The sequence below is a fragment of the Bubalus kerabau genome, chromosome 1 (assembly GCF_029407905.1).
Source record: "Bubalus kerabau isolate K-KA32 ecotype Philippines breed swamp buffalo chromosome 1, PCC_UOA_SB_1v2, whole genome shotgun sequence".
In the NCBI taxonomy this organism is placed as follows: domain Eukaryota; kingdom Metazoa; phylum Chordata; class Mammalia; order Artiodactyla; family Bovidae; genus Bubalus; species Bubalus kerabau.
The window spans coordinates 191,172,215-191,194,594 of NC_073624.1; the positions used below are offsets into that span (position 1 = coordinate 191,172,215).

General features: G+C 37.4%; 1 protein-coding gene across 6 annotated transcripts in view; it reads left to right on the top strand.

The window, feature by feature from the left end:
• The window catches only part of MEIKIN (meiotic kinetochore factor), a 137,109-nt gene that overhangs the window by 12,272 nt on the left and 102,457 nt on the right, over positions 1–22,380 (top strand). For all 6 annotated transcript variants that reach the window (XM_055548118.1, XM_055548125.1, XM_055548133.1 and 3 more), the window contains exons 5-6: positions 7,273–7,410; positions 14,094–14,213. In XM_055548118.1, the coding sequence (XP_055404093.1) occupies positions 7,273–7,410; positions 14,094–14,213 (258 nt within the window). The remainder of the gene's footprint in view (positions 1–7,272; positions 7,411–14,093; positions 14,214–22,380) is intronic.

Here is a 22,380-nt window from a genome sequence, read left to right on the forward strand (position 1 = left end):
ACTGAACTGATGTTCCTGTTGCCATTTACTTTATTGTTTTGGGTTCAAGTTTATACACCCTTTCTGTGTTTCCTGTCTAATGAAGATCCTTTAGCATTTGTTGGAGAGCTGGTCTGGTGGTGCTGAATTCTCTCAGCTTTTGCTTGTCTGTAACGCTTTTGATTTCTCCTTCATATTTGAAAGAGATCCTTGCTGGGTACAGTAATCTGGGCTGTAGGTTATTTTCTTTTATCACTTTAAGCATATCCTGCCATTCCCTCCTGGCCTGAAGAGTTTCTATCGAAAGGTCAGCTGTTATCCTTATGGGAATCCCCTTGTGTGTTATTTGTTGTTTTTCCCTTGCTGCTTTTAATATTTGTTCTTTGTGTTTGATCTTTGTTCATTTGATTAATATGTGTCTTGGGGTGTTTTGCCTTGGGTTTATCCTGTTTGGGACTCTCTGGGTTTCTTGGCCTTGGGTGATTATTTCCTTCCCCATTTTAGGGAAGTTTTCAACTATTATCTCCTCAAGTATTTTCTCATGTTCTTTCTTTTGTCTTCTTCTTCTGGGACTCCTATGATTCGAATGTTGAGGCATTTAACATTGTTCCAGAGATTGTTAACATTGCCTCAGAGACTCTCTGAGATTGTCCTCATTTCTTTTAATTCGTTTTTGTTTTTTCCTCTCTGTTTCATTTATTTCTACCATTCTATCTTCTACCTCACTTATCCTATCTTCTGCCTCCGTTATTCTACTGTTGGTTCCCTCCAGAGTGTTTTTGATCTCATTTATTGCATTATTCATTATATATCGATTATTTTTTATTTCTTCCAGGTCCTTGTTAAGCTTTTCTTGCATCTTCTCGATCCTTGTCTCCAGGCTATTTATCTGTAACTCCATTTTGTCTTCAAGATTTTGAATCATTTTCATTATCATTATTTGGAATTCTTTATCAGGTAGATTCCCTATCTCTTCCTCTTTTGTTTGGTTTGGTGGGCATTTATCCTGTTCCTTTACCTACTTGGTATTTCTCTGCCTTTTCATCTTGTATATATTGCTGTGTTTGGGGTGGCCTTTCTGTATTCTGGCAGTTTGTGGAGTTCTCTTTATTGTGGAGTTTCCTCGGTGTGGGAGAGGTTGGACGGGTGGCTTGTCAAGGTTTCCTGCTTAAGGAAGCTTGTGTGGGTGTTCTGGTGGGTGGAGCTGGGTTTCTTCTCTCTGGAGTGCAATGAAGTGTCCAGTAATGAGTTATGAGATGTCAATGAGTTTGGTGTGACTTTGGGCAGACTGTATATTGAAGCTCTGGGCTGTGTTCCTGCGTTGCTGGAGAATTTGTGTGGTATGTCTTGCTCTGGAACTTGTTGGCCCTTGGGTGGTGCTTGGTTTCAGTTTAGGTATGGAGGCGTTTGATGAGCTCTTATCAATTAATGTTCCCTGGATTCAGGAGTTCTCTGGTGTTCTCAGGATTTGGACTTAAGCCTCCTGCCTCTGGTTTTTATTCTTATTCTTACAGTAGCCTCAAGACTTCTCCATCTATACAGCACCAATGATAAAACATCTAGGTTAAAGATGAAAAGTTTCTCCGCAGTGAGGGACACCCAGAGAGATACACAGAGTTACATGGAGAACAGAAGAGGGAGGAGGGAGATAGAGGTGACCAGGAGGAGAAGAGGGGGACTCAAAAGAGGGGAGAGCAAGCTAGCCAGTAATCACTTCTTACGTACTCTCCACAGCCTGGACCGCTCAGAGATGTTCACAGAGTTATATAGAGAAGAGAAGAGGGAGGAAGGTGACAGAGGTGGCTAGGAGGATAAAGAGGGGAATGAAAAGGAGAGAGACAGATCCAGCCAGTAGTCAGTTCCCTAAGTCAGTTCTCCACAGTCTGGAACACACAAAGAGATTCACAGAGTCGGGCAGAGAAGAGAAGGGGGAGGGAGGAGATAGAGATGGCCTGCTGGAGAAAAAGGAGAGTCCAAAGGAGGAGAGAGTATTCAAGCCAGTGATCTCACTCCCAAGTAAAAATGGTACTGAAGATTGGGTTCTTAAAGACACAAAATTGATAACAAATTCCAAAAAGCAAAGATTAAAAATCTAGAGTAGAGGTTGGATTCTCAAAAATACAATATTAAAGAAAAAAACAGTCACAAAAATTATAAAATATATATATATATGAATGGAGAAGGCAATGGCACCCCACTCCAGTACTCTCGCCTGGAAAATCCACGGATGGAGGAGCCTGGTAGGCTGCAGTCCATGGGATCGCTAAGAGTTGGACACGACTGAACGACTTCACTTTCACTTTTTACTTTCATGCATTGGAGAAGGAAATGGCAACCCACTCCAGTATTCTTGCCTGGAGAATCCCAGGGATGGCAGAGCCTCGTGGGCTGCCATCTATGGGGTTGCACAGAGTCGGACACGACTGAAGCGACTTAGCAGCAACAGCAGCATATATATGAAGTTTGCTTTAAAAAATAGGGTCTTTTTTTTTTTTTTGCAAAGTAATAGTAGGTTATAAAAATGAAAATAATGGTGTAATAGAGGACTTAAAAATAAAACAAATTTTTTAATTAAAAAATGATAATAGTAAAAATATATCTAGGACTTTCTCTGGTGTTGTTGTGGACAGTGTGGGGTCAGTTCATTTTCAGATAGTTCCTTGATCCGGCTTATACTTCTCAAGATCTATAGGCTCCTTCTTATGTAGTCGGTGCTAACTATAGGGTTTTAATCTATTGCACTTGTCATTTCCAAGGCGGTTCCCTCTGTTTTAGCTTCTTCTGTTTGCTGGCCTCTTCTAATTTCCACCCAGACACAAGGGGGCTGTGGTGGACACTTTTTTAGGCTCACTTGTTCAGTTGTGCTGTGGGGAGGGAAGAACACTGCAAGCAAATAACACTGGCATGTGCTCGCAGTGACTAGACCACACTGGGTTTGCCCCCACTCACGGCGTGTGTGCTTTCCCCATCTATACTGCTTAGGCTCTAGGTTGCTCTGCCGGGAACTGTCTGAGGCCGGCCCTGGGTTGTATGCACTTCCCAGGTCTAAGCCGCTCAGGTTCAGGTACTCGGGTACTCCACAAAGGCACAGACTTGGTTGGGCCTGTGTTTTGTGCCCTTCCCAGGTCCGAGCAGCTCAGGTGACCAGGAGCTTGGCTAGCACGGTCGCTTCAACTTATCACCTCCCCGATCCCTGCCGCTTGGTGTTCTGGGTGTACAACTGGCACACCTTCTCAGGTGTGCCTTGTGTCTCTTCTGGGGAGCTGATCTCTGGCTGTGACCCTCCTGGCAGATGTCGACCGTCCAGAATCCCAAGAAGTCTTGGTTAGCAATGAAGCCTGCTTGCAGTTTGGTAGATGATGCCTCTCTGGGGCCGTGATCACCCCATTCTGGCTCTGGCTGCTCTCGCCTGCCTGTCTCCTGTGGGGGATGGGCCGGTCCACAGCTGGCTAGCTCTGCTCAGTTCTTTGTTCTGTGAGCCGGCCTGGCAGTGTCTTAGGTTAGTGCTTTTTGCTGGTTAGCTATCCCACAGTCTGGTTTGCTATCTCAAGTTAGTTCCCTCAGATTGCCCTTGGGGCATTCAGGCCTGGTTCTTACTCTAAGCAGTGCAGCCCGCACCTCCCTGTCCAGCCCCTGCTTGCTCGTGGCGGATGCGGGCGTCTGTGCTGCTTCTCTGCTGGGAGTTACCATTGGGCACGTAATCTGTGGGTTTTAATTATTAATTTTTTTCTCTCCCGGTTATGTTGCCCTCTGAATTTCCAAGGCTCGCCACAGACTTGCCAGTGAGAGTGTTTCCTGGTGTTTGTAAACTTCTCCCTTTTTTAAGAGTCCCTTCCCTGGACGGATCTCCGTCCCTACCTCTTTGTCTCTCTTTTTATCTTTTATATTTTTTCCTACCTCCTTTCGAAGATAATGGGCTGCTTTTCTGGCTGCCTGATGTCCTCTGCCAGCATTCAGAAGTTGTTTTGTGGAGTTTACTCAGCGTTCAAATGTTCTTTTGATGAATTTGTGGGGGAGAAAGTGGTCTCCCCATCCTATTCCTCTGCCATCTTCATGAGTGTACATATTGAAAGAGCCCACCAACTGCCCATCACAATGAATGAAAAAGACCCATACCAAGACCCAATGTCATGTAATTTAAAAATCTTCAAGATAAAGAGAGAAATCCTTCAGTTTTTCAGAGGAAAAAAGATGACCTTTTGCAAATAAGCAATCAATAAGGTGAATAATATTGAACATATCAGAAGCAACTCTAGAGGCTAAAACATGGTGGAAAAGTGCACTTTTTCTGAAGAGAACTGATTTGCAGAGACAGGATAAATCCTCACCCAAACTTTGTTTTAAATTTCAAGATTAATGATGCCGCTCACATACCAAGAGGGTGTGGAAAAGTTTATTACTGATATAATGAGGCCGCCTAGAGAGGAGACTGTCTTCCTGAACAGGACTGAAAATGGCTTGAGAGAGCAGGGAAAGGAAACTGGGTTGGGATGTTTAGGTGGTTAGAGTGGGGCTGGGATGAGGCTTTAACTTGCCATTGTTGCCAGAATATGGAGCACCAGGGCTCATCAACTTGTACAGATATGGGACAGAAAGGGAACTTGAAACAGTGAGGTTTAAATCTGTCAAACACTAAAGACTGCATCAGTCTTTTTAATATACTGGCCTAGAATTCTGTACTCAGCTAAACAATCACTCAGATAGGAAGATAGTATAAAGAAATTTTCAAACAGGTCTTCTATGCATCTTTTCTCAGGAAATGAAGAAGCTATTCCAACAAAACCAGAAAGGAAATCAATAAGGAAGAAATCATGAAATCTGGAATCAAAGGCTCTAATACATGAAATATATAAAAGAATTTCTTAGGATCATGGTAAAGGGAAATCCCAGGAAGACACCTGTGCAGCATGTCTAGCAGACAATCAATCCCAATTTGAGCAAGTGTATTGAGATCTCCAGCAGCAGTACTTTAAAAAAAGAAAAAAAGGAAGGAAAGAAAAAGGAGGAGAAAAAGGAAGGGAAGAAGAAAGGAAGAAAAAAAACTGATAGATAACCTGACATTTTTTTAAAAAAATTATTGAGAGGAAATTTATACTTTTGCAAAAAGTTGAGATGAAATAGGTACTTAGAAAATGAATTGAAAATTAGGTAATCAATAACTCAAAGGAAAAATAAGAACTTGTAGCAAAAATGTAACATAAATGATAGAGCTCATAGTACATGGTTCAGCTGTAAATACATTTAAGCAATTATAATAACAGAATCATTGAATACATTTAATTTATAAATATAAGCATATAAAAACAATAGAGTTAATAGGGTTGAAAACAGTTGTCTCATTATGATAGGGAGTTATGAGACAAGAGGTTGCAATTTTTTAAAAATTCCTTTAAGAGGTGGTAGTTTTTGATAAAAGCTTGTAGAACTGACTTTTTAAAATGTATAGTATAATTTGATATAAATGTAATTTAGAAGTGCATTTATATTTCTTACTTGTGACAGCAGGAGCAGCCTTCTATTATTATAGTCAGGAACATTTGTTTATTCTTTTCTCTGCCAAGTTACCCAGGGGGTGAGTACAGGGCTTTCCTAGTTTCTGAGCCCAGTTTGAGTTCTGGAGTTTGATGGAAGGATTTCCTCTCCTAAGAGTGGTATTCATAGAATTTTGAGAGGTAGAAGGCACGAGAGATGCGGCAACCAAGAATGAGAAAGATGAAGACAGTGAGAAAAGTAGCAAGGACAGGGAAGGACACTCTGGGACAGCTGAAGTATGGGAAGAGAAACATATTCAGAGGAATAGCCTGACTGACATCTGAAGAGGGGAAGAATGGTAGCTTGAGTCAGTCAATTTAAGTGGTGTACTGGTGGCTGGAGGAGGTGGGCACATTGGGAGCAGTTGTCAACATTAAGGAGAGGGTTGGAGTGAAGGAAAAAGATGTGGTGAGATCAAAGTGGGAAGGATAAAGAGTTAGTAGTCTTGGGTAGGTAATGAATGAACAGAGATAGGTATAAGTCAGCTCCAGGGCAGAAGATAATGGGTTTTAAGAGTGATGCTCTCCTTTCATCCCTTATCCCACACTCCACCAATTTCTGTTAGTGCTGACCTCTGTTTTATCATGTTAGGAATGTTTCATAAATGCTGACTGTCTATAGTAGAGTGTATTTTCTCTTTTCTTACTAAACTTTCTGGTTCTTCAAGTAAATACTAAGTTCCATCCCTGTCATTTATTGGAAAGATTTTCATTCTAGTCTACTCTCACAGGGATGACTTTAAGACTTCTGAATTAGAGAGATTTTCTGTTCATATATTTCCCCCAATTTCCTATTGAGATGTTTGTTTTCTTATTATTGAATTTTTGGAGTTCTTTATATTTTGGATTCCAGTCCATTTACAAGTGTTTTCTCTTACTCTGTGGCTTGTCTCTTTGAAATAGAAGGTTTAAACTTTGATGAAGCCCAATTTATCACTGCTTTTGTTTTATGAATCATTCTTTAATTGTTACACTAAAGAAATTGTTACCTAACTCAGTGTCATGAAGATTTTATCCTCTGTTTTTTGTAGAAGTTTTGTAGTTTTAGGATTTGCATTTAGACTCACGATGCATTTATAGTTAATTTTTTATATGATGGAAGATATGAGTGCAAGTTATTTTGTTTTGCTTTTGCATGTGGATATACAGTTGTTCCAACATAATTTGTTTGAAAGAATATCCCTTCTCCATTGAATTGCCTTTGCATCTTGGTCAAAAATAAGTTACTCTTATGCATGTAAGTCTATTTCTGGACTCTGTTCAGTTCCTTTGATCTATGTTCCCTTGAATCTATGTTTATGCTCATTGTTTTTTAAATGGAATAACTAGAATCATCCTTTCTTCTTCTCAGCTAGTCAGCTTACAGTTAATGGGTTACTTATATATAAAACTTGCACTTGAAAAATTAGGTATACATTTTATTTATTTATATTTATTATTAAGGTGTACTTGATAAAATTTGTATTTTTGAGTCAAGAATTATAACTGAACCAAAGTAGGGAAGGAATAAATGTATAAAACTTTGAAAAACAATGAAAGGGGTTTATATTGCATTTTCTTCATATCAAAAATAGACCTTTTCTAAGATTGAAATTCAAGTACAATTTAAGATTGTATACAATCGCATGCCATTTCAGTTTTATGTGTAAATTTACATTACTAGTATACAACTGCATGTATATTTCTACAAGTTTAAGTTCTTAGGATTTTGAATCTGTTTACTGTTGAATCATTTTACTCTTTTTGCTTGTTTATTCTATAGGACTAAGTTTGCAGCATGATATTTCTGGCTCTCTTCTAAGTTATTCATTTACAGACTCTTCTACAGAATACAAGAGTTCCGAAGAGAATTTAAGTAGCTTCCCATCACCTGAGCTCTTCAGAGGATCAGATTATTTAGGTGAGAAAATTTCAACCTTAAGTTGCTCCTCCATAGAAACTGGTCCTTTGTCTACAAATTTTGCAATGAATAGTGTTCCTTTTGAGAAGGTATACTTATCTTCCTCACCAAAACCTCTCTGCCCAGTATCCACTGTGTTCCACACTCAGTCACATAGGACTATAGATCAAAACCCCCCAGATCAGGAAAAGATGAAGAGATTAGCATTTACATGTAATACATATCCAGTTTTTAATATTGAGCAACTTTATACATAACATATGTATATTTGTTCTCTTGAACTATGGGTTATCTTTTATTTCCTATACTTCTCTTACTTTTCAGTAATTCAAAGGTTGATTGGACCATCTCCCTGCTTGAATTTTTTCTACAAATTATCAGTTATTTATGTTTGCCATATGTATAATTAACAGCTTTTGGTTAATGATGCAGATTGAACATATACCTTCCTCCACAACTTTGTGCAATGGCAGAAAATGACTTTTTAAAAAAAAGACATAAACACATAAGAGTAAAAAGAATGAGAAAGAATAAAACATAAAGTTTGGAAAGCTAAATAGAAAATGGTCTGATGAAGTGGACTTAAAAAGCTGACTCCTGAATCAACAATGGGAATACCCCTGAAACAAGCTAGTTTGTACAATACTATAGTATCACAGAAAAGCTTTCAATGTGGCTTGTAAAATACTTGTAAAAAGCTGTGTCCAAAATACAAAAATTATGGTCACTTCTCTTTCTCCTTTCCTAGAAATTTATTCTTTGGGGTGTTTTGAAACAGAGGGACCCTGAACTAAGCACTGTTAATAACAGGGATACCATGGTATTTTGAAATGTTGTCATTAACCTTGTCATAGCCTCATGGTGGGTGAAGTTTACTTTCTCATTCTTTGGCTTTGGGGTTGGCCATATGACTTTGGGCAACATGGATATCAGTTGCCCAGAATCAGAAGCAAACTTTTGATATGTGCATACATAATTGGTTTTGTCCCCCTATCCTTTTGCTATCATGAGGAAAATACACATCTTCTTCCACTTATGATGGAAAAAACTCTTAAGCTGAACCATTGTGAGTCAGGGACCATATGCATATCCTAATTAGCTTCTACCTTTATTACTGAACTCCAGAATAAGAGATACAGAGCAGGATAGCCCTGGGCAGACTGCAGACTTCAGAAAGCTGCTCCAGTTGATTACCCAACCTATAGCCTGAAGTGGAGCTGCTTGAGCCAAATAGTAGACAGGTGTAAGAAAGAAATGCTTTCATTTAATGCCACTGAGATTTCAGTGTTATTTATTATATAGAAAAAGCCAACTGCATCAGATACTGTAGTGAATGCAGAAAGGGGTAGTTAAATGCAAATGTATATTCCAAATTGTGGGACTGCTCAGCCAATGCTTAGTCTCATTCTAACCCAATGGTCCATTTCTCTATTCAGCTTCTAGAATGCTAGCACCCAGAATTGAAACTTCCAGGCAGGAAAATGGAAGATTTTTTCCTGAGAAATCTGAGCAACCCTAAAGAAAGTATCAAAAGATACTGACCTCAGTAGTGCTTCAGTGAAACTAACAGGAACCCTACAGTGAAGTTGCCTATGTGGCCAGCCCCAGCTAAGCCATAGAGATGCCACTTAGCCATTTAGGGCCCCCTCTTAAATATGAGCAGAAGACAAGGACTACCAGACTTCTGATGAATTCTCTAACATAAAGCATAGAGGTCAAAACAGCAAAATATGGTAGTAAGTCAGTAAAGTGTTGAAATAGTAAGCCCTGACTTGCCTTTCCCCATGGACACACCAATTCAACAACAATACATGGACTAATTTGTGTCCATGTATTTCCCTTTGTGAGATTTCCCTTGTGAGAAATCTCAGAACTGGTTGAGTGACTCCTGCACCCCAAGGCAAGCTTTAAACCAGTCACATCAAAGCAAGTAGAAAAATTCAAGACACCCTTTCATCATAATTCACATCTGCCATACAGCACCATACAATTGGCAGGAAACCTTTAGCTCCCAGATTTTCCCTAGGGAGGAAGGGAAAGGACTGAACCGTGTTCCAAAAGCTCTCAATTATTTGGGGATAAGCAAAGAATGGACTACTGACTTGTCTGCCTCAGAGTGCTGGTGGGACCTGACATACTCTAGAAGTCTGATGAGTGCTGAAACAAAGATACTAGTTTATCCTAGCATGAGAACATTCACTAGATCCCAGCTTCTCTCTGGGGAGGGAAAGATTTGGACTGTGTTCAACATTCCAACATTTCTAGGGCTGCCCAAGGGACTAGCTTTTGTCTCATTTGTCTTAGAGCAGTGATAGGATTTGTTATATTCTAGATGCCTCGTGGCCACTGAAAACAAAGACTCTGGTTTGAACTAGCAAGAAGGTTTGAGAAGATCCTGGTTGGAAAGATTGATGAAGGTCTTCTCCTGTATGAGGCCTATCTGTTTACAGACTGGGAAAGCTGGCTGTTTTATCTAATGTGCAGACACCAACACAAATGATTAAAGAGAAAGAAGAAGCAGGGAAACATGGTCCAAAAAATGAGAATAAGATAAAGCTCCAGAAAGTGACGCTGATTAAATGGAAATATGTGAAGTACTTGACAGAGAATTTTAAATGATTGTCATAAAGATATGCAACAAATGTTCATAAAGAACTCAGGAGAACAATGTATGGAAAAAGTGAGAATTTTAAGAAAGAGATTTTTTAAAAAGAACCAAAAAGAAATGTTAGAGCTGAGAAAAACAATAAATGCACTAAGGAAAAAAAAAAGTAAAAGATCAATCGGAAGAAAGGATCAGCAAATTCAAAAATAAGTCATTTGAAATTATCCAGTCACAGGAGCTAAAAGGAAAAAGAATATAAAAGAATGAAGAAAGTCTGAGACTTACAGAACACAAGAAAACAGATCAGTATATGCATTGTGAGAGTCCTAAAGGGAAAAGGGAAGTGGGGAGGGAGGGAGAGGGAAAGGGCCAGAAGGTTTCTTCACAGAAATGGTTGCTGAAAACTTCCTAAATCTGGAGAAGGAAGTGTACATCCAGACCTAGGAACCCCAACAAACCTCAGATAAGATGAACCAAAGAAATTCACACGGGGGCACATAGTCATACTGTCAAAAGTCAAAGAAAAAGCACTTTGAAAGCAGCAGTTTAAAAAGCGACTTGATATATACAGTGAGACCTCATTAGACTGTTTATGGATTTCTCAGCAGAAACCTTGCAGGCTAAAAGAGAGTGGAAGTAAATAGACAAAGTTCTGAAAGAAAGAAACTTCCAACCAATAGTACCGAAACCTGCAAAACTGTCCTTAAGAAATGAAGAGAAGATAAGTCCAAACAAACAAAAGCTGAAGGAGTTAATCATCAGTAGCCCTGCCTTACAAGAAGTGCTAAAGGGAGTTCTTCAAGTTAGAACAAAGGACTCTAAACAGCTGTATGAAAGCATATGAGAGTATAAGACTCATTGGTAAGTATATAGACAAATGCAATGATGCTGTAACAGTGACATATAAATCACTCTTAATTCTGGTATAAAAGTTAAAAGACAAACATATTAAATATAATTATAAAAATATGTTAATGGATATACCATATGAACGGTGGTAAATTATAACATCAGTACTGCAAAATGTATTTGAGGGGTGAAGTGAAAGCATAGAGTTTTTATTAAATTGTTATCAGTTTAAAGTAGACTGTTAAAACTGTTTTATGTAAGCCCCATGGTAACCACACACAAAAAGTACCTGTAGAAGATACATAAAAGAAAAATAGAAAGGAGTCAAAGCGTATCAATATAAAAGAATCAATGAAAGACAGAGGAGCATAGCAAGAGAGGGAAGAGGGGCAAAATAACTATAAAACAGAAAAGAGTTAACAAAATTGTAATCGTAAATCCTCCTCTATCAATAATCCTCCTCTATCAAAAATATAAATGGGTTAAACCCAATCAAAAGACAAAGAGTGGCTGAATGGGTTGAAGAAATAATCCAACTGTATGCTCTCTACAAAAGACTCACTTAAGATTTAAGGGCGCACATAGACTGAAAGCAAATGGGTGGGGAAAGGCACTCCATGTAAACTGTGACCAAAAGAGAGCACAAGGGGCTATACTTATATCAGATAAAAATAGACTAAGTCAGAAGCTTTTATAAGAGACAAGGAAGAATGTTGCATAATTATAAAAGGATCAATTCATCAAAAACACTCAACAGTTAGGAATAAATATCCACCCAACTTCAAAGCACCTAACATATAAGGTAAACACTGGCAGAACTGAGGGTAGGAATAGGCATACAGTCATAGTAGGAGACTTCAATACTCCTACTTTTAATAATGGATAGAACATCTGGACAGAAAATTAACATTAAACTGATTTCGAAGTATACTGCAAAGCTATAGTAAACATAACATTATAGTACTGGAATAAAGACAGAGATATAGACCAGTAGGACAGAATAGAGGGCCCAGAACTAAATCCATAAAGACATTTGATCTTTAACAAGAGTGCCAAGAATACTCAATGTGGGAGAAATAGCCTCTTCAACAAATGATGTTGACAAAACTGGATAGCCATATACAAAAGAATGAAATCGGACCCTTACCTTATACAAAAAAGTCGGCTCAAAATATAGTAAGGACTTACATGTGAGACCAGAAACTATAAAACTCCTAGGAGAAACATAGGGGAAAAGCTTTATGACAATTGATCTTGGCAGTTATTTCTCGGATGTGACACCAAAACACAGGCAACAGAAGCAAAATTAGACAAGTAGGTCTAGATAAAACTGAAAAGCTCCTGCACAGCACAAGAAACAATGAAGTGAATAACCTATAAACAACCTATAAAAAGGGAGAATACTTAGAAACCACATATCTGATAAGGGATTAATATCCAAAATATATCAGAAACTCCCACAATTCAATAGGAAAAAATCCAAATAACTTGATTTTTAAAAATGACAAAGAACTTAAATAAACATATTCCCCTCAAAGAAGACAGTCACATGGCCAACAGGTATATGAAAAGATCACTAACCGTCAGGGAAATGCAAATCAAGATCACAGTGAGATATCACCTCACAACTATTAGGATGGTTATTATTATTTTTTTAAAAGGTAAGTGTTGGCAATGATGTGGAGAAATTGGATTTCCTTTTGTACACTGTTGATAGGAATGTAAAATAGTGAAGCTGCAATGAAAGAGTATGGCAGTTACTCAAAAAATTTAAAATATAAGTAACATATGTGGTCCAGCAATCTTCTGGGTATTTATTCAAAATAATTACTGTCAGGATCTAGAAGAGATATTTGAACTCCCATGTGCATTGCAGACTTTTCACAATAGCCCAATGACCATTGATGGATGAATAAAGAAAATATGGTATATGCATATAGTGGAATATTATTCAGCCTTTAAAAAGGATATCCTGTTATATGCAACACTATAGAAGAACTTTGAGGACATTATGGCAAGTGAAATAAGCCAGTCATGGGAAGAAACATACTGTATTATTGCACTTGTATGAGATAGCTAAAGTAGTTAGATTTATAGCAGTTGAGAGTAGACTGTTGGTTGCCAGGGCCCAAGGAGAAGGAGATGTGGGGAGTTGCTAATCAACAGGTAGAGTTTTAGTTATGCAAGGTGAATAACAGGTTCTAGAGCTATGTTGCACGACATTGTGCCTATAGTTAACAATACTCTATTGTACTCTCAAATTTGAGGGTAGGTCTCATGTTAAGTGTTCCCACCACAATAAAATTAAAAATAAGAGAAGAAACCAAACAGAAATAGGAATACAAGAAAGATCTGGGGGGAAAGTTTTCCTTGAGATAAAAATATGTATATTGCATCCATTGAATAGGAACAGGATGCTGTTTTAAAAAAAGGGGAGTGAGAATATTCAGAGAATAAATTAAATGCAATAGCAGAATGGAAAACTCGGTAGAAGGATTAGAAAATAAATTGAGATTTCCCAGGGGGAAAAAAGTCAGGAGGGAAAAAAAGGATAAAAAAGATTAGAGAAGTAGTATATGAAATCTAGTATCGAATAATAGGAGTCTCAGAAAAAGATAATGAAATAAACAGGAGGAAGAAAATTACCAAAGATATAACTCAAGAACAGTTTCTAGATCTAAGAAGTATGATTTCTGGGTTGAAAGGACCATTACAGTGTCTAGCACAATAGATGAAAAACACCAAGATGGAACAATATGAAATTTCAGAACATCAGAGAATGGAATAAATAGAATGGATTTATACAGTTTGGTAGGGTTTAGGATTAAATAGATGAAGAATACAGAAAAATATAAACAACATTTTATTGGCTCTGGGAAAAACAAGAGGTGGTCATTGTATATATACCAAAAGAGTTAAAGACAGCATTTTTATGACAATTTATCATTATAATGTTTGCATTGAATACTGGCCTAACTAAATATGCCATATAATAATATGAGGATAATGGGGAAAGTGGGGAAAAGGAAATAAGAGTATTTGGGTATTGTAATAGCCCAAAGATTATTTAATATCCTGATGTCCTCAAGGCTTTTCTTTATGCTTCACTTAAACTTTCTCCAATTACCGTAGCTTTGTATGGGCTAGGGACCTATGCTGGGGAGAAAAAGGTAACCTGCCACTTGTGTGCTATTCAAAATTTTGTGCCATTTCTCTCTGCTTCTTTTAGAATGGGAGCATCCCATGTTGGAAGAAAACATGCCATGTAAGAATTCTACTCTTTTGGACATAAGTAAAGCAGTAGCAATAGAGAAGGTACCTGAGTTTTCAAATCTCTCTGCAATTTTAGGTAAGTTTCACATTCTTTTTCCTCACGTCATAAAGGGAAAAACCCTTGTCAGTATTGAAAAAGCAAAGTATTTTTTCTCCTGAATGATTTTTTAGCTAAATTAATCAATTAGGATTACTTTTGGCTACACATAATATATGACTAATACTAAGGAACTTAAGCATATATGGGTTTACTTTTTAAAAACATGTATTTTGAATTTTATTAATATACTTGCAGATAAGTTGCAAAAATAATAAAAAGGGTTCCCATATACCTCCCATCCAGCTTTCTGAAATGTTATCTTCTATAACCATAATTCAGTTCAGTCACTCAGTCATGTCTGACTCTTTGTGACCCCATGGACTGTAGCACGCCAGGCTTTCCTGTCCATCACCAACTCCCGGAGCTTGCTCAAACTCAGGTCCATTGAGTTGGTGATGCCGTCCAACCATCTCATCCTGTGTCGTCCCCTTCTCTCCTGCTTTCAATCTTTCCCAGCATCAGGGTCTTTCCCAATGAGTCAGTTCTTTGCATCAGGTGGCCAAAGTATTGGAGTTTCAGCTTCAACATCAGTCCTTCCAATGAACACCAGGACTGATCTCCTTTAGGATGGACTGGTTGGATCTCCTTGCAGTCCAAGGGACTCTCAAGAGTCTTCTTCAACACCGCAGTTCAAAAGCATCGATTATTCAGCATAATACAGTGTTCATAATTAGGAAGTTAACATTGGCGTTAAACTGTTAGCTACAGACCTTATTCACATTTCATCAGTTTTTCCACTAATGTCTTTTCTTTGATTCAGGATCCTATCTCAGATCCTACATTGCATTAGATTGTTCAGTTCAGTTCAGTTGCTCAGTCATGTCTGACGGTTTGTGACCCCAAGAACCGCAGCACTCCAGGCCTCCCTGTCCATTACCAACTACTGGAGTCTACCCAAACCCATGTCCATTGGGTCGGTAATGCCATCCAACCATCTCATCCTCTGTTGTCCACTTTTCCTCCTGCCCTAAATCTTCCCCAGCATCAGGGTCTTTTCCAATGAGTCAGCTCTTCACATCGGGTGGCCAAAGTATTGGAGTTTCAGCTTCAACATCAGTCCTTCCAAAGAACACCCAGGACTGATCTCCTTTAGGATGGACTGGTTGGATCTCCTTGCAGTCCAAGGGACTCTCAAGAGTCTTCTCCAACACCACAGTTCAAAAGCATCAACTCTTCGGCACTCAGCTTTCTTTATAGTTCATCTCTCATATCCATACATGACTACTGGAAAAACCATAGCCTTGACTAGATGGACCTTTGTTGACAAATTAATATCTCTGATTTTTAATATGCTGTCTAGGTTGGTCATAACTTTCCTTCCAAGGAGTGTCTTTTAATTTCATGGCTGCAATCACCATCTGCAGTCATTTTGGAGCCCAGAAAAATAAAGTCAGCTACTGTTTCCACTTTTTCCCCATCTATTTGTGATGAAGTGATGGGACCGGATGCCATGATCGTAGTTTTCTGAATGTTGAGTTTTAAGCCAACTTTTTCACTCTCCTCCTTCACTTTCATCAAGAGGCTCTTTAGCTCTTCACTTTCTGCCATAAGGGTGATGTTATCTGCATATCTGTTATTGGTATTTCTCCCTGCAATCTTGATTCCAGCTTGTGCTTCTTCCAGCCCAGCATTTCTGATGATGTACTCTGCATATAAGTTAAATTAGATTGTTATTTCTCCCTTAATCTACTGTGACAGATCTTCAGTCTTTGTCTTTTGTAAGCTTGATACTTTTGAAGATTACTGATCAGTTATTTTGTAGAATGTCCCTCCATTTGAATTTGTCTAGTGTTTTCTCATGATTTGGAGAAGGCAATGGCACCCCACTCCAGTACTCTTGCCTGGAAAATCCCATGGATGGAGGAGCCTGGAAGGCTGCAGTCCATGGGTCACAAAGAGTCGGACACGACTGAACGACTTCGCTTTCACTTTTCACTTTCATGCATTGGAGAAGGAAATGGCAACCCACTCCAGTGTTCTTGCCTGGAGAATCCCAGGGAGGGGGAGCCTGGTGGGCTGCCGTCTCTGGGGTTGCACAGAGTCGGACACGACTGAAGCGACTTAGCAGCAGCAGCAGCAGTGTTTTCTCATGATTAGAAAGAGATTATGCAGTTTTTGATAAGAATACCACAGAAATGATGTTGTATTAAGGAGTTCTTAATGTCAGTGCATTTATGTTATTATTGGTCATATTAATGTTCACTTGATTAAGGTGATATCTGGTTTTCTCCACTGTAAAGTTACTAGTTTCCCTCTGTAGTTAATAAATACCTAAAAAAAAGATAGTTTATGGCTCCATAAGTCCTGTTTCTCCTCAAACTTTCATCCACTGATACTACCATTCCTCAGAGGAACTTGACTGCAACAGTTCTTACTGTGGTGTTCATGTAATGGTGATTTTCAATCAATACTTTGCTGTTACCTGTTACATTTATTAACGGAAATTTCTTTTTGTAAAATAACTATTTTCTGCCATTTATTTATTCAGTTATTTATGGGTTAAAATCCACTTCTTTCTTGCTTTGTTTCTCTCTCTCTCTTCCTCCCTCCCTCCTTCCCTTCCTTTTTCCTATTATACACACAGAGAAGTTTCAGATTTGTTAACCCAGATCTCTGTGAGAAATACATTTACTAAGTAGATTACTTCAGCATTTATGTACAGTTCTATTTGGCAACCCATTCCAGTGTGCTTGCCTGGAGAATCCCAGGGACGGGGGAGCCTGGTGGGCTGCCGTCTATGGGGTCTCACAGAGTTGGACACGACTGAAGTGACTTAGCTATTTGTCTTTAGCATTACAGTGTCCTATCAACAGACTCTTTTTAAAAATTAGGTAGGCTAGTTCTTTTCCTCCACTTTCACTGAAATTATTATTCAGTTGTTATGTAGTAATTAATACACTCATTTGGTAGTGTTGAATTCAGTTTTTGATTCCCCCTTCCTATTTGGTTTTGTTTATTTATTCAGGGGGAGAGGGCTGTTGAAAGTATGTGAAACATTACTATGGTTCTAAGAATTATAGTTATACAAAAAATATTATCATACAAGCAATCTACAGAAGAGTATTGCTTTATCTTCTTCTACTACTACCATGATGCTTTTGCCCTCTTCTTTCTACCCCATTTCCACCCACCCCTTTTTGGTAAGCAGTCTCTTTAATTTATGCTTTATCTTTTTTGTGTTTCTTTTACACAAATGAACAAAGCCCTGTGTATCTTCTTTCTTTTTTAAATTGAGGTATAGTTGATTTACAATATTGTATTAGTTTCAGGTATACAACAAGGTGTTATGTATATATGTATTTTTCAGATTATTTTCCATTATATATTATTGTAAGATATTGAATATAATTCTCTATGCTATAGAGTAAATCCTTGTTACTTATCTATTTTAGGTATAATAGTTTATTTCCGTTAATCCCATACTCTGAATTTGTCCTTCTCCCTCTTCCCTTTCCCCTTTTATAGCCATAAGTTTGTTTTCTATGTCTGTGAGTCTGTTTCTGTTTTGTAAATAGATTCATTTGTATTATTTTTTAGATACCATCTATAAGAGATGCCATATATTTGTCTTTCTTTGTCTGACTTTACTAAATATAATATTCTCTAGGTCCATCCATGTTGCTGCACATGGCAATATTACATTCTTTTTATGGCTGAGTAATATTCCACTGTGTGGTGTGTTTGTATGTATGTATATACACACACATACATACTACATCTTAAGCTAGTCATCTGTTGATAGGCACTTGGGTTGTTTCCATGTCTTGACTATCGTAAATAGTGCTGCTGTGAATGTTAGGATGCATGTATTTTTTTAAATTAGAGTTTTCATCTTTGCTGGGTATATTCTCAGGAATGGGATTGCAGGATCATACGTAGCTCAATTTTAAGTTTTTTGAGGAATCTACATACTGTTTTCTATAGTGGCTACATTTTCATTGTGGCAATTTACATTCCCACCAACAGTGTAGGAGGGTTCCTTTTCTCCACACTCTCTCCAACATTTTTTTGGATATACATTTTCATGATAGCCACTTTAACAGGTGTGAGGTAATACTTCATTGTGGTTTTGATTTTCATTTCTCCAGTAATTAGTGATATTGAGTGTTTTTCGTGTGTTTATTGGCCATCTATGTGTCTTCTTTAGAGAAATGTTTATTTAGGTCTTCTGCTCATTTTTTGAGTGAGTTGTTTGCTTTTTCATATTGAGTTGTTTGACCTGTTTGTCTCTATTGGATATTAACCCATTGTCAGTTGCATCATTTACTAATATTCTCTTTAATTCTGTCGGTTGTCTTTTCACTTGGTTGATGATTTCCTTTGCTGTGCAAAAGCTTTTAAGCTTAATTGGGTCCCATTTGTTTATATTTGCTTTGATTTCTTTTGCCTTGGGAGACTGAGCATAGAAGATATTGCTACGATTTATGTCCAAAATATTTTGCCTGTGTTGTCTTGTAGGAGTTTCATCATGTCATGTTTTCAGTCCTTTTTTTTTCTTTTCTGCGTTGGGTCTTCATTGTTGTGCATGGGATTTCTCTAGTTGTGGCTACTGAGCTTCTCATTGTGATGGCTTCTCGTTGTGGAGCACAGGCTCCAGGGTGCAAGGGCTTCAGTTGTTTCAGCTCACAGGCTCTAGAGTTCAGGCTTTGTAGTTGTGGCACACAGGTTTAGTTCCTCCTCAGCATGTTGAATCCTAGTTCCCAGACCAGGGATCAAACCCATGCCCAGCATTAGCAGGTGGATTCTCAACCACTGGACTACCAGGGAAATCTCTGTCATGCCTTTATATTTATTAAAGCATCTTGAGTTTATTTTTGTATATGATGTGAGGGCGTGTTCCAATTTCACTGATTTACATGTAGCTATCCAGCAACCCGCTCCAGTATTCTTGCCTATAGAATCCCCATGGACAGAGGAGCCTGATGGGCTACAGTTCATGGGGTTGCAGAGTCAGACACCACTGAGTGACTAAGCACAGCACAACACATCCAACTTTCCTAGCACCTCTTGCTGAAGAGACTGTCTTTTCTCCATTGTATATTCTTGCCTCCTTTACTGTAGATTAATTGACTATGTCTGTTTTTGTGCTAATACCATGCTGGGTTTGGATTACTGTATCTTTGTAGTATTGTCTGAAATCTGGAAGGCTTATGCCTCCTTATGTGTTCTTTTTTCTCAGGATTTCTTTGGCAATCTGGGTCTTCTGTGGTTTCATATGAATTTTTGGATTATTTGTTCTTGTTCTGTTAAGTATGCCATGGATATTTTGATACAGATCGCATCAAATCTGGAGATTTCTTTGAGGAGTATTGTAATTTTTAAAATATTAATTTTTATAATCTGAAAGCTTGGGTTATCTTTCCATTTCTTTGAATCATCTGTTTCCTTAATCAGTGTTTTATAGTTTTCAGCATGTAGGTCTTTTACCTCCTCAGGTAAGTTTATTCTTAGATTTTTTTATATGATTTTTAAACAGGATTTTTTTACTTTCTCTTTCAGATATTTCATTATTAGTGTAAAGAAATGCAACAGATTTGTATATAGTAATCTCATATCCTGCAACCTTCCTGAATTCATCTTTTAGTTCTAATAATCTTTGTCTCGAGACTTTAGGAGTCTCTATATAGAGTAGCATGTCATCTTCAAATAATGACAGTTTTACCTCTTCCTTTCCATTTGAATCCATTTTTGAGGAATTTTTAAAATTAAAGTATAGTTGATTTACATTGTTGTGCCAGTCTCTGGTGTATAACCAAATGACTCAGTTATATACGTAGATATGTTCTTTTTTTATATTCTTTTCTATTATGGTTTATCCCAGGAGATTGGATATAGTTCCCTGTGCTATACAGTAGGACCTTGTTGTTTATCCATTCTAAATGTAAAAGTTTGCATCTACCAACTGCAAATTCCCGATCCATACCTCTGTCTCCCCACTTCCCCTTGGAAACCAAGTCTGTTCTCCCTGTCTGTGAGTCAGTTTCTGTTTTGTAGATAGGTTTGTTTGTGCCATATTTTAGATTCCACATATAAGTGATACTATTTGGTATTTGTCTTTTTCTTTCTGATTTACTTCACTTACTACAATAATCACTAGATCTGTCCCTGTTGCTGCAAGTGGCATTATTTTTATAGCTGAGTAGTATTTCATTTAATATATCTATCATATCTTCTTTATCCATTCATCTGTCAATAGACATTTTGGTTGTTTTCATGTTTTGGTTATTGTGAATAGTGCTGCTATGAACATAGGAATGCATTTGTCTTTTTGAATTATATTAATAGTTTTGTCCAAGTATATTCCCAGAAGTGTGATTGCTAGAGCATATGGTAATTCTATTCTTAGTTTTCTGAGGAATCTCCAAGCTGTTTTCCATAAAGACTTCATCAACTTACATTCCCACCAACAGTGTAGGAGGGTTCTCTTTTCCATTTGGATACATTTTATTTCTTTCTCTTGTCTGATTGATGTGACTAGGACTTCCAATGATACATTGAATAGAAGTGCCAAGAGTGGGCATCCTTGTCTTATTCCTGAATTTAATGGGAAGCTTTTCAGCTTTTCACAGTTGAATATCATGTTTGTTGTGGGCTTGTCAAAATGGCTTTTATTATATTGAGATATGTTCCTTCTATACCCACTTTGGCCAGAGTTTTTTTTATCATAAATGGATGTTGAATTTTATCAAATGCTCTTTCTGTGTCTATTGAGATGATCATGTGATTTTGTCTTTTCTTTTGTTAACGTGATGTATGTCATTGCTTGATTTGCATGTGTTGAACCATCCTTATGACCCTGGATTGAATACAACGTAAATCATAGTGTGTGGTCCTTTTTTGTATTTTTGGATTTGGTTTGCTGATATTTTGTTGAGGATTTCTACTTCTATATTCATCAACAATACTTACCTTTAATTTTCTTTCTTTCTTTTTTTTTTAGAACCTTTTCTGTTTTTTGTTTTTTTTTTTTTTTTAAATCAGGGTGATGGTAGTCTCATAGAGTGAATTTGGAAGTGCTCCTATCTCTTCAAGTTTTTGAAATAGTTTGAGAAGGATAGGATTAGTTCTTTTTATGTTTGGTGGAATTCTTCAGGGAAGCCAACCAGTTCTGAATTTTTGTTTGCAAGGAGTTTTTTAAATTACAGATTCTATTTCATTTCTAGTGATCAGTCTGTTCAAACTGTTTCTCCTTATCTCAGTTTTGGCAGCCTGTATGTTTCTAGAAACTTGTCCATTTCTTCTAGGTTCTCCAATATGCTGGCTTACGTATCTTAATAGTATACTCTTCTCTCTCTCTCTCTTTTTTTTTTTTTTGTATTTCTGTGGTATCAGTTGTTACTTCTCCTCTTTCATGTCTTATTTTGTTTATTTGGATCCTCTCTTTTCTTCTTCATGAGGCTAGCTGAGGTTTGTCAATTTTATCTTTTAAAAAAATCAGCTTTTGGTTATATTGATCTTTTCAATTATTTTTTAATCTCTATTTTATTTATTTCTTCTCTGATCCTTGTAATTTCCTTTCTTCTCTTGACTTCAGGTTATCTTTATTCTTCTTTTTCTAATTATTTTAAGTAATACATTAGGTTCTTTAAGACTTTTTTTTGTTTCTTGAGGATGGTCTATATTGCTATAAACTTCCTTCTTAGAATTTCTTTTGCAATATCGCCTAAATTTTGTATTGTTTTGTTTTCATTTTTGTTTGTTTCAAGGTATTTTATGATTTCTTGTTTGATTTCAACATTGTTTTTTTTAGTAACATGTTGTTCAGTCTCCATGAGTTTTTGTTCTCTTTCTGTTTTTCATTATAGTTTCATACCATTATGGTTGGAAAAGATGCTTGAAATAATTTCTGTCCTCTTAAATATGTTGGGGATTATTTTGTGACCTATTGTCTATTCTGGAAAATATTTTCATGCACACCTGAGAAGAATGTGTGTGTGTGTGTGTGTGTGTGTGTATGTATATGTGTGTGTGTGTGTGTGTGTGTGTGTGTGTGTGTGATGTCCTGTAGATATTAAGTCCAGTTGGTTTGTTGTGTCACTTAGAACTTCTGTTTTTTATTGATATTCTGTCTGGGTGATCTCTCCATTGATGTCAGTGGGGTGTTAAAAGTCTCTATTGTACTATTACCCATTTATCCCTTTAT